This window comes from Zootoca vivipara, chromosome 8 (genome assembly GCF_965207765.1).
Source record: "Zootoca vivipara chromosome 8, rZooViv2.hap1.1, whole genome shotgun sequence".
In the NCBI taxonomy this organism is placed as follows: Eukaryota; Metazoa; Chordata; class Lepidosauria; order Squamata; family Lacertidae; genus Zootoca; species Zootoca vivipara.
Window position 1 is genome coordinate 48,244,366 of NC_142591.1, and position 16,224 is coordinate 48,260,589.

Consider the following 16,224-nt stretch of genomic DNA (forward strand, 5'->3'; position numbering starts at 1 on the left):
TAACATCATTCTTGTTTGTAAAACCCAAGAATAATAATAAAAAAAACTAAATGAAGGCATCTATCAGTGGAACAGAAAGGCAGTTTATGGGGATTCTTCTAAAGTGTTAAAAGAGAAGATGTGGGAGGGGGACACAAGGGGCTGTGGTGGAAAGGGGGGGGTAACAAAAAATTGACTCCCTCCCCATTTCTTCCAGCAGCAGAGGAGACACCGCTGGCTGCCAAACCCCAAAAACAGTACTAATATAGTTTTTAAAATGTTTTAACACGGTGAAATAGATTCAGGCGATATTAAGAGGCCTCGAAGACAAATTACATAAGCAAAACTTGAAGCAACTGGGGGATCCACAAACTATGGGCAATGAGATAAGAGAATCGGATGCATGAATATTTAAAGCAAAGGCTGGGCATTCCAAGGTGAGGGAATGGACTCAAAGAGAGGCAAGGGTGGCCGGAGAAAATGCGTACAAGAGAAATTAAAAGTGTTTAAGTAAAGCTTAATCACTGAATCATTTTATTATTATTATTAAAGATCCAGCATCAGTGGGCTTTTTACCTTCATTGTGTCACAGCTCAGTAAACTTCTAAAAAGATCCAAGTAATCCTTGTATGTAGGCACCTTCCATTTCCCAGCCCGAACTTCTCCAGGTATAGGAGGCTCTTCTGGACTAGAAACATTTTTTCCAGAATATTCCTAGAAGGCAACATAATACTGATTATCTCTACATAGCTTATCCTAGGATAGCAGAAATGAACACTGCCTAATTCAGAAGCATACATAAGTGATAGAAAAGCACACAGGACTACTGTACCAAGACATGTCAAGGGCATTCTCGTGTTAAGTGCCCCATATTAGGAATGTATAGTATTTCAAACAATACACATTCACATACTTAAAACAAGGTAAAACAAGATATTTCAAGGGATCAGCAGGAAATTTCACTTCATATGGTATTCTAATGCTTAACGGTCAAGCAAGACTCACTTCTTTAGTCCCCAAAGGTAGTTTTCTACAATTATAGTATTAACCAATTGATTTAATGTTTGACCTCTCACTCAGGCCCCCTCTGATACTTCCAGTAAACAAAGAAAGGGCATTTGAGAAGGGGAAACCCAAGTAGTGTTCATCACGAGAGAGAAAAGAACAGTTACTGAAGAAAATATATAGGTGACATTATATTCCTGGTGGGTGAGCAGTATAGGGCACCATGTAAAAATGGATGCACATGTTTTCATGAAGGGACTAAGGCAAGTGAGGGGAAACCCTAGCAATTTATGAGGCTGGCAATTTGTTAATAAATGCAGCATTAACTGCATTGGGAGAAAAAGAGGGCAACGAAACGTTTTTGTACAGAACACAAGTAACAAAGATACACAAACACAAAACCAAATTCAGCAAAACTTCAACAGCACTTACCCTTGAGAAGACAACTGGCTTAGAACAGACTCTGATTAAACCTTGATGCACTGAAAAAGAAGGTATTTCAGTGTTTAAGAAAACACATCAAGAAGGTGGACTAAAAAGAGTGTATGAATATTCTAGTATATTTCTGGCACTCAAAACAAACCCCAGATCAACAACTGTTGTCATTACCAAGTTGCTTTACTAGTTACCAGGTTACGCTGAGGGCTAAATATGTGCAGTGGTTTTTTTTTTAAAAAAATGTTTTTTTTAAAAAGAAAACAAACTAAAAACAAACAGCACACACACACAAAAAAAAACCACCCACCTCCAGACCAAAGAAAGGATCTGGCAGGACAGCTGAGCTATTGTAAGATTCATTCTTGTTATGGGTCCAATCACTGTGTTTCTTCTAGAAAAAAAGGGGTGCAGGTACTGCGTACCTTGAGTACCCCCCCCAGGAAAAAAAGCACTGGGTCCAATGCAGAAGACACCATATTAGTCCTACATAGGACATGAGGCATCCATAACATTAACTGATATTTCCCACATTTTAAAAATACCTTTTGCATCAATGTAAATTTGATTACAAGTGAAAATAAAATAGTAAAATTATACTTAGGCACGCACATTTGTATTAGACACTGCAGAAAAGTTAACAAATGAATTCTGTTCCTTGCCAAATTCAGTTTCCAATTCACTTTCAAGCAGAATCACATGCGAATTGCCCACATATGCAATATAAGCTAGAAAGTCATTGTGACTAAGGGTGCAGTCTTGTACCCATTACACTGACTGCAACACTGCAGAATATGACAGAAACTCCACTGGCATAATTTTCTATTACCCTTACTTTTCAAGTTTCTCAAACCTGAACTAGTCCTGCAATAAAGAAGAAAGCTTGTTTTGAGAAAATTGACAAAACTCACCCACAGTGCTCATAAAACTCCACAGTACAGGGCCTTTTCCTGCCAGGGCTAAAAAAACCTTTACAATGGATTTACAACATTGAAACTGCATTTTCACACTGTATTGTGGGAAGCTATCTATTTGCACCACAATCAGACGTTCCAGAACTGGAGTATATACTTCAGGAATCTAGAAGAAGAACAGTGGCATATTAGGAGATAGCAACTGCACATTCACTAAAAATCTTCAAGATTTTTTTTCAAGTGGGAGGGGCTGTAGGTTTTGTTTTTTAGTGAGAGAGAAAATTTGCATCACCCTCACCACAAATAAGAGTCATACAAGTAGGCTCTGCAGCAAACTGTTGCAGTGGGGAATACTCCTGTTCAGAGTTCCAGCCAACCACACCCTTTTCCAGGATATTCCATTCCCCATCCTCCTCTCTAAAGGTAAAGGCAAAGGACCCCTGACAGTTACGTCCAGTCGCAGACGACTCTGGGGTTGCGGCGCTCATCTTGCTTTACAGGCCAAGGGAGCCGGTGTTTGTCCACAGACAGTTTTTCCGGGTCATGTGACCAGCATGACTAAGCCGCTTCTGGCGCAACGGAACACCAAAACCAGGGCAAACGCACGGAAACGCCGTTTACCTCCCCTCTACACATGTTCTATTTTCCTCCTCCACAACAGTTAGGGTACATTTGATGGTCACTGAGCATGCTCAGTTCTCACTAGGCTTTTTTCGTTCTGCCCTCTCCCTAAAGATCTGTGGTGCTTCTGCAAATGTCTCAAACCTGCTGATATTCCATCCCACCCACCCCCAACACATAGTGAACCAAAGGATTAGCAGTTGAAGAACAAGCTCGCTGTCAGGACATATGCAATGCCTTCTAATTTATACAAATAAAAGCCTCACATACGTGATTCAAACTAGTCACTTACAGTATCTAAGTGGAGTATGACACTAGCAATAGACTGAAGGAAACTTGGTAGCTGATACACGTGGTCATCTACAGTTTCTGCCTCGGTGAGATACATTTGCTTACAGCGCTGAAGGAGTTCAACATACATGAAGTCAACATCCTTGGAATTGATAGCTTTGCATGGCTTTAAATGAGAGAGAAAAATAACACTAGATTAAAATAAATAATTGGTCTGCCAATAAAATGCGGGGAGGGAGTAATCCATTTCTCTCCGCCTGCAGACCTCTGGACCTTCTCAAAAACTGCTCTGGCCCTATGGAGCCAGTCTGAGATTATTAGGGCACAAAGGAAGTCAGCAAGCTTCGGTCATGCTACAAGAACTGCCTTCCATTCATGGCAAGATTATCAAGTCCAAGCCATTATTACTGTCTAAATTCTTTGATTTACTAACTGCAATTTCTAAGCACCAAGGGCAAATTCAAACATTAATTCTGTAAACCTAATATCTGCAAAAAGCCACTACATTAAAGATCATGGAAATGCTATTTCTCAGCTGAGGCGCACCTCACTTATTGCAATGTTCTGTGATTTAAGTTTACTTTTTCTAAACATTGTATTAAAATCAATTTGCGACTCACTTGCAACATATTATAAGGTTTCATTTATCCCAAATTATGCAGCTAAGATTTCTGTACAAGGAGCCTGAAAAACCTTTATAAATGTCTTATTCACTCTAACATTAAACCTTTCTAACATCAGAGTTAGAAACATCTGTCTGGAAGGACAGATCCTGAAGCTGAGGCTACAATACTTTGGCCACCTCATGAGAAGAGAAGACTCCCTGGAAAAGACCCTGATGTTGGGAAAGATGGAGGGCACAAGGAGAAGGTGACAACAGAGGACGAGATGGCTGGACAGTGTTCTTGAAGCTACCAACATGAGTCTGACCAAACTGCGGGAGGCAGTGGAAGACAGGAGTGCCTGGCGTGCTATGGTCCATGGGGTCACGAAGAGTTGGACACGACTAAACGACTAAACAACTAAACAACAACAACAGAGTACCAGGAGAGGTTGCACCCGGAATCTGGCTGCCCATTGTTTTTTAGTCTCTGAGGTCCAAGAAGTGGGATAGGAAATGATTCCCCTGGGGGTCATCCAACTCCAACTCTACAATTCTATGATTCTATTATGTCAGGAACTAAAATACATACCGCTGCAAAAAGCCCATATCCACGAATAGCAATGGACAATTCCTTGTTGCTGGCATCCATCTTCCTGATGATACCATAAAACTGTTCCATGAAGTAGCGCAGCTTGCTCTTATGCATTTCTGCATCGTTTGCAACCATTGAAGAGATCTGCATATTATGTATAATATAGGACATTTATAATTTAGATAGTTCATGCAAAATAAATTCATCATGAATTCGTATCTATGCTACTCAGCAGCTTCTTCAAACTAAGCTGATATAAAGACAATATCATCAACATACAATACTAAAGAAAACTGTTAAGAGTCATGATGAAAGGAACAAAAAGGCTGTGGTCCCATTGGTTCAGACACTATACTAATATAGACTAGCAATCTATATGTCAATATGTACGTAGAGCCTTTAACTCCCACATAAAAAATACATTATGAGCATGGCAGTAAAACCTTGCTGCCAAGAACACTTGCATCAAGAAGAACGACTGTGGGAACAGCCAGGCATGGGAGAAAAGTCCCATTCAGAAGGAAGGGAAAGCAAAACAAAGAGAAAAACACCAGACATGGGATACAAGGTGGTTATTTTACCTGTTTAAGAAATGCATCCAAAGCTGAATGGCCAGCTTTCTTCAGTTCTATATTCTGATGGCCACACCATTTGGACATTACTTCATATAGTGAGATATAGTTGTCAAGAAGGCATGTGCTGAATTGAACAGCATGGATACTAAACAAACGCAGCCCAGCTGAAAAGTAAAATTTCGAATTTAAATTCGACTTATTGTTCCAGCTGATAACTGATGCAAGTGTTATCTTTCTTGAATAATTTTACAAGAGCCATTTTTTTATATAATTACTCTAAGAAATTAAGGTTGAAATTAGTAATTATCTTGCCTTTATTTTGTTGTTTATTACTTAAAGTTACAGTTTACTTCGTGTAGACAAAAAATAGATTACACGCATTACATCTTATCCAATAGAGAAGAAATACGCCATCAGAGATAGTTGCAGCCAACTATTTGACAGGAAACAAAGTTCTTACCAAGAGGAACTGCATATCGCTTTAAGTCAATCTGCAATGTCAAAATATTTTGTATAAGATTTGTTTGTCAGATCTAATTAACAAATTTAAAGAATGATTGTTTTGAAGGGAAAAAAACATCCAGTATACCTGTGGACTTATTGCCTTCATTGCAAAATCAAAGATTTCTTTTGATGTTTGAGGATCTGTAGAGAAAATACAAAAAAAAATGTAAATAAGGTCATGAGGTGGTAACATTTTAAACTTCTCATATGACACAAAACCTCTCATAAGACACGAAAGTTCAGATCATCACAAAAGTCAATTCAACCACAGTATATCAGTGTCACTCCAAAACAACCTTCTATCAAATAAAACTCAACTGATCCTCTGTGTATCTAAATGGCAGATCATACAGACATTAGATCTATGGAAAGATGGAGCAATGCCACATGCGACTTTGAACAAACTATGCATTGATTCTTCACCACAGAATGAACATAGGGGAGCAGCACAGAAAGTATGCCATGTAGACATACCTCAGGGCCCTGAAAGTTATCAGAACTGAGTAGAGTACAACTGCAAGACCAAATTTAGAAAGAAACTATTCCCTATTGCTGAAAATGTCACAAATAGAAACAGATAGAAAGGGCAAAAGGCTGTTCAAGGTGAAAGAGTAGCATTTCCTATTAAAACTACCCAGACCACAGAGGCTATAAAATCTCCTTATTTGGTGATTTCCTAGAAAGACAGGCCAAAAGTCTGGAGAGTTATTTTATGTGCAGCAGATACCAGTTCTCAAGACAGTGAGCTGGACTAATTGATCCACCGGGAACATTCAGCTAGGTGTATCAGCATTCCTCAAATTTATAGAACAGTTCCAACAAGAGATCACATGGAGCAAAGTAGAGAAGGAATGTACAAAAAAATCTGTTTATACTAGACCTATAAACTTATTGTTCCCAAAAATGTGGGCTAAACGGGAAGATGGAGATCGTGCATTACTTGCCAAAGTAACAGGACTTGCAGCCATCATTGATTGCCTACACTGATGAAAAATCTGCGCAAGTATATCCAACAATGCTTCTGGTTCTGCGTGTAGAAATCAAAAGTCTAGCTAATTCAGAAAAAGTGGCAATTTCCTGCAGTTTGACAGAACAAATACTACACCTTCATCCATGGACTTAGTAAAGTTATTCATGAGCGCTGTCAGTCCTTTCAGACACCCAGCTACTACTGCAAACTTAGGCTCTCTTGTTGCAGAAGTCATCTGAAAACAAGGAAGTGATTTATTTAGTACTGAAGGAGACCAGGTATCCCGAGATATCAACATGCAATGCAAGACACGAATTCTCAAATGAACTTAAATATAGTAGCTATATCCTCGCTATATCCTCTGATTCTAAAACCAATCTATAATTTGTTTCCAGTATAGCATATAATATATAGAATGCAGTTAATCATTTTACAGTCTCACTAGGTTTCTTAAAAAAAAACTGGGCACAATCGAGCACACAAAAAAAATATTGAGTAGGTACTCTGTATGTACTGCAACTCTGTACCAGCACTTTTTTTTCCTTGAGCAACATTATGTTAAGAAAAAAAGACTCGCAACAATGGCACAGAACTCTGGTCTGGGGCATGGGGAGGAAGGAGCAGCTTAGCTTCTTGGTGACCTTCAGCCAGGTGGAACCAACTGCAGGTGCTTCCTTTGCCCCTTGTAGGGGCTTTAAAAAGAAAAGAAAAAAAGTTGAAAGAATAAAACAGTAGCAGCCCCTTGGACTGGATTGTTCATTGCCTGTCTGCCACATGGATCTAAAAAAGATTTGCTTGCCTTGCCTCTTAAAGAGGATTTCCTGAGTGTTGGTGCAGCAAGAAGAAGCAACAGTCTTCCTTGTTTGTTGCCTGCTGCCAGTCACATGTCTCACCCAGTAAAAAGGCTTTCCTGATTGTTGAGGGAGGGGATGAAGGCGCAACAGCTCCACCACCACCCCTTCTTGACCGTCCTTTGCCTGCTACCATGAGCTGTAGGCAGTGACTTGCTTCCCTTGCCCCTGAAAGCTTTCCTGATTTGGGAGAGGGGTCACTTAGGTGTAAGAGGAAAATCAGTAGGGTGACTTCTACAATCTGGATTAGCAAGACATAGCTGACTACCAGAAATTAATTCTGGTAGAGAACTCCTAGTAGTGAGCCAACAAGGAAATATTGCAGAACAGCATGGGCCAGTGAAGGGAAACACTTTGATATAGACGCGTGTAAAGGCAGGAAAACCCACCATCTTGGAAATAAAAGTAAAAAAGGGGCCCTATGATGAAAAGGGCTTTCCAAGCCATAGTGGTAAGGGTCCCACCAGGTAGTCTATGAGGCAAAGAGGCCGTCTGGGGTTCTAAGGATCTAGAGAGCTATAGAAGGAAAATCTGACAGACACCAAGATAGAATATGAAGGGAAAGCTTTTGGTGACATCCCACAAGAAGTCCTTACTTTACCTGTGTTCTGAGTTCTCCCAAATAAGCTCGAAATAGTTTTTCAGAGTTGTCAAGCATATCACTAGGTTGGACTTCTCCCAAAACTCCCAGGAGTTCATAAATCCTTTCCAACACTTAAAAAAAAAAGAATATTTAGCACCCTAATTATGTGTTCACATTTTATTTTAATCCAGCTACACACAAAAAAATCTCTCCTAAACAATGAAGGATTTAATAAATCACCCAGTGTTATTATAGATCCGAAATGTCTTATTCAGTCTCATGATATTATCCTAATATTTAGTCATTGTCACTGCCAGATGCGCTGTCACTGGTAGTTACTGATGAACGTGTCACCAGACTTAAGGCCTTTGTTATTTGGGGGGGGGGAGTGTATGCATACGGTACATGCATAGTTATTACTTCTTGCTATTCTAATCATAGATAAGTTGGGCCCAAAAAGAAATGAGCACATGTGGCAATAATTCTGAAAGAAGCTACCTCACATCTGCCCTAGTTCCAAGGGCTCACAGTGATTTAACAGTCAAGAGAAATGAGTTTAAAAGTACACCCCACTCCAGATATGTACAAATGGATAAAAAGCTTCTTCTCAGTGGGGAGGGAATGAGCGGGGGGGGGGGGAATTAAGGGAAGCAGAATGTTCCAAAATTATCTGTGGATGAACAGAATTCTTATGTGTGAAGGCACAGAGACTATGGGGAGCAGTATTTTGAGGGGAAGTGAAAGTAAGTATGAAACTCAGAGGCGGCTATGGATAGCAAAGGTCTGCAGTGTTCATAGGTCTGGATTCAAGGGGTGCAAGTCTTTATTTTAAGGATTTATACACCAGACCAGAGGGCCTTCTCGGTAGCAGCACCCGCCCCGTGGAATGCCCTTCCATCAGAGGTCAAGGAAATAAGCAGTTATCCTAATTTTAAAAGACATCTGAAGGCAGCCCTGTTTAGGGCAGCTTTTAATATTTAATGCTGTATTGTTTTAATATTCAATTGGGAGCCGCCCAGAGTGGCTGGGGAGACTCAGCCAGATGGGCGGGGTATAAATTAATTATTATTATTATTATTATTATTATTATTATTATTATTATTATATTCCTTAGACAAAGGAATCATGCAATAAGATGATGTCCAAGGCAATTTACACCACACTACAGTATAATCTTCATGGATCAATGCCCCTTCATGGATCAATGCCTTGTCGTGGCGAAGGGGCTTGAATAACTCAGAGAAGCTATGAGCTATGCCATGCAGGGCCACCCAAGATGGACAGGTCATAGTGGAGAGTTTTGACTAAACGTGATCCACCTGGAGAAGGAACTGGCAAGCCACTCCAGTATCCCTGCCAAGAAAACTCCATGGACAAAGACAACAGGCATATAAAAGTTATGACGCTGGAAGATGAGCCCCTCAGGTCGGAAGGCGTCCAACATGCTACTGAGGAAGAGCGGAGGACAAGTACAAGTAGATTCAGAGCTGATGAAGCGGCTGGGCCAAAGCCGAAAGGACGCTCAGTTGCGGATATGCCTGGAAGCGAAAGGAAAGTCCGATGCTGTAAAGAAAAATATTGCATAGGAACCTGGAATGTAAGAACCATGAGTGGAGGTAAGCTGGATGTGGTCAAAAATGAGATGACAAGAATAAATATCGACATCCTGGGCATCAGTGAACTAAAATGGAAGGGAATGGGCGAATTCAGTTCGGATGACTATCATATCTACTACTGTGGGCAAGAATCCTGTAGCAAAAATGGAGTGGCCCTCATAGTCAACAAAAGAGTGGCAAAAGCTGTAATGGGATGCAATCTCAAAAATGACAGAATGATCTCGATACGAATCGATACGATTCCAAGGCAGACCTTTTAACATCACAGTAATCCAAGTTTATGCACCAACTACCGGTGCTGAAGAAAGTGAAATTGACCAATTCTATGAAGACCTACAACACCTTCTAGAAATGACACCAAAGAAGGATGTTCTTCTCATTACAGGGGACTGGAATGCTAAAGTAGGGAATCAAGAGATAAAAGGAACAACTGGCAAGTTTGGCCTTGGAGTTCAAAATGAAGCAGGGCAAAGGCTAATAGAGTTCTGTCAAGAGAACAAGCTGGTCATCACAAACACTCTATTCCAACAACACAAGAGACGACTCTACACATGGATATCACCAAATGGACAGCATCGAAATCAGATTGATTATATTCTCTGCAGCCAAAGATGGAGAAGCTCTATACAGTCAGCAAAAACAAGACCTGGAGCTGACTGTAACTCAGATCATCAGCTTCTTATAGCAAAATTCCAGCTTAAACTGAAGAAAGTAGGAAAAACCACTGGGCCAGTAAGATACAATCTGAATCAAATCCCTTATGAATACACAGTGGAAGTGAGGAACAGGTTTAAGGATTTAGATTTGGTGGACAGAGTGCCTGAAGAACTATGGATGGAGGCTCGTAACATTATACAGGAGGCAGCAATGAAAACCATCCCAAGGAATGGGATGAGCAATGAAAACCATCCCAAGGAAAAGGAAATGCAAGAAAGCAAAATGGCTGTCCAACAAGGCCTTACAAATAGCGGAGGAGAGGAGGCAAGCAAAATGCAAGGGAGATAGGGAAAGATACAGGAAACTGAATGCAGATTTCCAAAAAACAGCAAGGAGAGACAAGAGGGTCTTCTTAAATGAGCAATGCAAAGAAATAGAGGAAAACAATAGAATGGGGAAAACCAGAGATCTGTTCAAGAAAATTGGAGATATGAAAGGAACATTTCGTACAAAGATTACCATAATCAAGGACAAAAGTGGTAAGGACCTAACAGAAGCAGAAGACATCAAGAAGAGGTGGCAAGAATACACAGAGGAATTATACCAGAAAGATATGGAGGTCTCGTACACCTCAGGTAGTGTGGTTGCTGACCTTGAGCCAGACATCTTGGAGAGTGAAGTCAAATGGGCCTTAGAAAGCATTGCTAATAACAAGGCCAGTGGAAGTGATGATATTCCAGCTGAACTGTTTAAAATTTTAAAAGATGATGCTGTTAAGGTGCTACACCCAATATGCCAGCAAGTTTGGAAAACTCAGCAATGGCCAGAGGATTGGAGAAGATCAGTCTACATCCCAATTCCAAAGAAGGGCAGTGCCAAAGAATGCTGCAACTACCGCACAATTGCGCTCATTTCACACGCTAGCAAGGTTATGCTTAAAATTCTACAAGGCAGGCTTAGGCAGTATGTGGACCGAGAACTCCCAGAAGTGCAAGCTGGATTTCGAAAGGGCAGAGGAACCAGAGACCAAATAGCAAACATGCGCTGGATTATGGAGAAAGCTAGAGAGTTCCAGAAAAACGTCTACTTCTGCTTCATTGACTATGCAAAAGCCTTTGACTGTGTCGACCACAGCAAACTATGGCAAGTTCTTAAAGAAATGGGAGTGCCTGATCACCTCATCTGTCTCCTGAGAAATCTCTATGTGGGACAAGAAGCTACAGTTAGAACTGGATATGGAACAACTGATTGGTTCAAAATTGGGAAAGGAGTACGACAAGGTTGTATATTGTCTCCCTGCTTATTTAACTTATATGCAGAATTCATCATGCGAAAGGCTGGACTAGATGAATCCCAAGCCGGAATTAAGATTGCTGGAAGAAATATCAACAACCTCAGATATGCAGATGACACAACCTTGATGGCAGAAAGCGAGGAGGAATTAAAGAACCTTTTAATGAGGGTGAAAGAGGAGAGCGCAAAATATGGTCTGAAGCTCAACATCAAAAAAACCAAGATCATGGCCACTGGTCCCATCACCTCCTGGCAAATAGAAGGGGAAGAAATGGAGGCAGTGAGAGATTTTACTTTCTTGGGCTCCTTGATCACTGCAGATGGTGACAGCAGTCACGAAATTAAAAGACGCCTGCTTCTTGGGAGAAAAGCAATGACAAACCTAGACAGCATCTTAAAAAGCAGAGACATCACCTTGCCGACAAAGGTCCGTATAGTTAAAGCTATGGTTTTCCCAGTAGTGATGTATGGAAGTGAGAGTTGGACCATAAAGAAGGCTGATCGCCGAAGAATTGATGCTTTTGAATTATGGTGCTGGAGGAGACTCTTGAGAGTCCCATGGACTGCAAGAAGATCAAACCTATCCATTCTTAAGGAAATCAGCCCTGAGTGCTCCCTGGAAGGATAGATCGTGAAGCTGAGGCTCCAATACTTTGGCCACCTCATGAGAAGAGAAGAATCCTTGGAAAAGACCCTGATGTTGGGAAAGATTGAGGGCACTAGGAGAAGGGGACGACAGAGGACAAGATGGTTGGACAGTGTTCTCGAAGCTACGAACATGAGTTTGACCAAACTGCGGGAGGCAGTGCAAGACAGGAGTGCCTGGCGTGCTCTGGTCCATGGGGTCACGAAGAGTCGGACACGACTAAACGACTAAACAACAACAGTATAATACCCAGTATTAGTTCCTGCACCTGGTGGCAGAAACCAAAGTTTCATTTCCCTTGCTTCTGCAGTCCCAGGGCAACTGGTGGCAAGTTAGAGTTCTTTCTGGCAGGGAACTCCTCACAGCTTTGTCTTCAGTGCCCAATGGCTGGGGCCGTTCCCTTTTCCTGGGAGAAAGGCAGTATAACCTCCCAGTGGCACTTATTCCTCTGGTAGCAGATGCCAGAGTTTCCTTCCCCTCACTTTTGCAACCTCATGACAGCAAAAGTGTCCTTTTGACTTACTGACATTCCTGCTGTTGAACTGGAAATGAGGTTATTCCAGCAACAGTTAATAAGGACTACCATAGGTTTTACTGCAGTCAAGTTACTTGCTACTAGATTCCATTTTCTTGCTCTCAATGGGATTTGCAGGCTAATCCAATGCAGAAGCAAGCGTTCAATGTGACTTTCTCCCTAGTCACAATTAACTTTCATTGGATTATTCTCAAATCCCTTAGTAATTTAGAGTACTGATCCATCATCCCCTAGCTGTGTATGTTTGCTAATACAAGTATAAATAAATAAAAATTACTAATAGTAAATATAAGTAGTAATACAGTTAGGATACTTACCTGTATCAGACACTTTACTTTTTATAGCAAGTTCACTATAGAATTTGGTAAAGATTTCTCTGACTTTCATGTCTTCCATCACATAAGATGACCGTAAGTTGTGAAGCAGCTGGAAGGATATTCATGTTAACCAAGGACAATTCTTAAAAAAATATTTTAAAAGCACTCAAAACAGTATTGTAAAATACATTATTTTCTTTCTAGCTAAATAAGAGTCCTTCAGAGTTTTGGAAGGTAGAGCAAACTTGTTTTCTCCTACTCTGGAGGGCAGGACCCGAACGAATGGATTCAAGTTACAAGAAGGGAGATTCTTACTAAACCCCAGGAAGAAGTTTGTGATGGTAAGAGCTGTTCAACAAGCTCCCTCAGAAGGTGGAGGACTCTACCTCATTGGAGGTGTTTAAGCAGAGGTTGGGTGGCAATCTGTCGTGAATGCTTTAGTTGAGATTCTTGCACTGCAGAGGGTTGGACTAGATGACACTTGTGGTCCCTTCCAACTCTACAATTCTATTTTATCTTTTTAAAAAAGATTTATATACCGCCCTTCATCATACAATCTTAGGGCGGTTCACAGAATAAAATGCAGGATGAAAACAAGTAAATAAGTAAAACAAAAATGCAAACCAATAACCCCCCTTCTATTATTCTGATTCTATGGTAAATATACTAGGTAGAACGTATGTTAGCCACTTAACAGGAAACACATTATCATTTTTATTATACATGTTCTTGTGTATTCTTCTGTAAAAGCAGATATGAATCTTACTATGAATATTATTTAGTTTTAAAACACTTTTAGATTTAAATTACTTCTACTACACTGAACTTTGGATATTGTGGCATACAAACATGCATAATTACTGGAAACAGTTGACAATCATAAAGACCTATAAGTTTTACCTTAATCAGTAGATCTAGTGCTGGGATTCTGCACTTTGCCATTTTGTCTTTTGTATAAACGCTAAGACACATCCGCTGTATTTTTAAAAGACAAAATATAATAGTGTTGATGTACTGCATTTGTAGTGCAGTATCTTGCACTGTTTTAACATTTGTTCCCTATTTTACAGCACTTTGAAAAGCGTAAACAAACTGCCCAAGTAAAGCAAACTCAGTCTATTTTTCTGCATAATAAGGACCCTCCACATTATAATATTCTGTCTTCCTCTATTTACTCTTGTCGAAGGCCACACTAGTGAACAACTTCCCCAAATGCCATGAATATAATCTGGATGCACTACAAATGGGCTCAGGGCTGAGAAAGGCTTGAGATCTGAGAGACTGTACACAGCTAGATGGACCAATGTGTCTGCCCCAGGTTCTTACATCCACTAAAGAAGGCTAGCTAGAATGTGAAAGTTACAGTGAACACAAAAAACAAGTGCTTCATGCCTTCTCTTCATAGCTGCCAAGTTTTCCCTTTTCTCGCGAGGAAGCCTATTCAGCATAAGGTAAAATCCCTTTAAAAAAAGGGATAACTTGGCAGCTATGCTTCTCTTCCTTTGTAACATTGTCCAAAATATAATTTTCACTTTCTCCTGCCTGGGTGATGTGAAACTCCTAATTCAGAACAGTTGCATCTTCTAAGAAATGAAAATACACAAAAAGATGCATTTTGAGCATTATGGTGCTGCAGAGGAAAAGGAAGCAGTCTAATGCAAGCATTTAATACACAAAGGATTGCTAGTTTCTCATTGCTGATAATGGATCATAATACTACATGTACTATCATACTAGCTGCATTATTTTATCTGTCTAAACTACCGTATCTAGTTTTGTTTGCAATTTTAATTGACCCACCTTTACATCTTGTGCATAAGGGTGAACTTTTTGGCCAATCTTTTCCAAAAAGGCAATAAGAAATTTTAATGCTTCTTCTCTGCATTCTCGAAACTGAAAACAAGACATTGAAAGCATTTTCAGCAAAAGACACAGTAAGAGACCTTGTTGGAGAAGGCAGTATATAAAGCAAATAAAAATATAAAAGTGTAATTACTAAGACATCAAAGGATGCTTCAACCTACGATTATCAACTTACTTCTTCACTGTTCAGTGATTTATGGATAAATGCAAGTAGCCCATCTTCTTTGGAAAACACCAGTGAAATCTGCAAAGCTGTGGGAACATGGGTGCAAATAGTATGAAACAAAGCAAATAATATCTTTCCAAACATATGGTCTTAGAACACATAAGATTAACCCCTTGACATGAAATGCTGTTTAAACATGTGAAGATCAGGACTAGCAAGCACAATCTCCCCCCCCCTCCCGGAATCCTGTATGCAACATGTGGTGCGAACTGGGTTATCATACAAATAAAAGTAGCACTCCAGCTGTCAACATGGAATGACAACCAAAATACCAAATACTCCAAGTACAAATTAGCTCAAGGGCTTAGTTGTAGAATCTCTGCACACAACATGTCACTGAATTGAAAGAGAACAGAATCCCATCTAAGTAGATGATCTACAGGAATATGAAATTTATCTGCAAAGTGTCTACTGTAGTCACAGTAGGTCAAAATTTAATGTGCATGTAGTAACAGATTAGTGAAGTTCACTTGACTCAGGAGTGTAGAGGCTAAGGATGTGAGCTGGAAAAGTATTGAGTTTGTATCTCAGCTTTGCAACAATTGTTAGCATACCTACCTACAAGTAAGTCCCAATGCGTTCAGTGTTGGAGGAGGGGTACTAACAACAGGTGAGGACTACTGTACAGTAAGCCCGCAACGTACGCACATTTAACTTGTGTGCATTCAGTTTTACATGCAAGGCATGAATAAATAAGTAAAAGTGGGAGGGAAGCGGGTTTCTGGGGGAAATGACTTTGCCAATCCCACCCACCATTGAAACCTGATGTGTTTTGACTACATATCACTTTGGCTTTAAAGTGGAACATCAACCCCCCGCGTAAGTTGCGGCCTTACTGTACTCCTGCCCTGCTTGTGGGCTTCTCACAGGCACCTGGTTGGCTGCTGTGAAACAAAATGCTGGACCAAAGAGGTGTTTAGTCTAATCCAATAGGGCTGTTCTTCTGTTCTGAACAGACGCCTACAAACTTGTACTGTTGCTCCTCAGTAAGGATGCTTAGGACTGAACAGCTAGCTACCTTGAACATGCTTACTAGAATAGAAACAAACCTCACTGAACACACTAAACATGCATAGGAGAAGCCAGGCTCTACAAGCATGCAGCAACCTCATGCATGAATTATGTGAGAATAATATCCATAGAACCG

At 40.4% G+C, this 16,224-nt stretch overlaps 1 protein-coding gene across 1 annotated transcript in view; it reads right to left on the minus strand.

Moving 5' to 3' along the window:
- Positions 1-16,224, minus strand: part of PRKDC (protein kinase, DNA-activated, catalytic subunit) — an 86,755-nt gene that overhangs the window by 70,006 nt on the left and 525 nt on the right. Inside the window, exons 2-15 of the mRNA XM_035124659.3 lie at positions 15,027-15,103; positions 14,789-14,881; positions 13,889-13,963; positions 12,989-13,097; positions 7,943-8,055; positions 6,626-6,725; positions 5,606-5,661; positions 5,477-5,507; positions 5,023-5,180; positions 4,439-4,585; positions 3,247-3,411; positions 2,331-2,499; positions 1,417-1,466; positions 556-693 (exon numbers count right to left, since the gene is read on the minus strand). Of these exons, the coding sequence (XP_034980550.3) occupies positions 556-693; positions 1,417-1,466; positions 2,331-2,499; positions 3,247-3,411; positions 4,439-4,585; positions 5,023-5,180; positions 5,477-5,507; positions 5,606-5,661; positions 6,626-6,725; positions 7,943-8,055; positions 12,989-13,097; positions 13,889-13,963; positions 14,789-14,881; positions 15,027-15,103 (1,481 nt within the window). The remainder of the gene's footprint in view (positions 1-555; positions 694-1,416; positions 1,467-2,330; positions 2,500-3,246; positions 3,412-4,438; positions 4,586-5,022; positions 5,181-5,476; positions 5,508-5,605; positions 5,662-6,625; positions 6,726-7,942; positions 8,056-12,988; positions 13,098-13,888; positions 13,964-14,788; positions 14,882-15,026; positions 15,104-16,224) is intronic.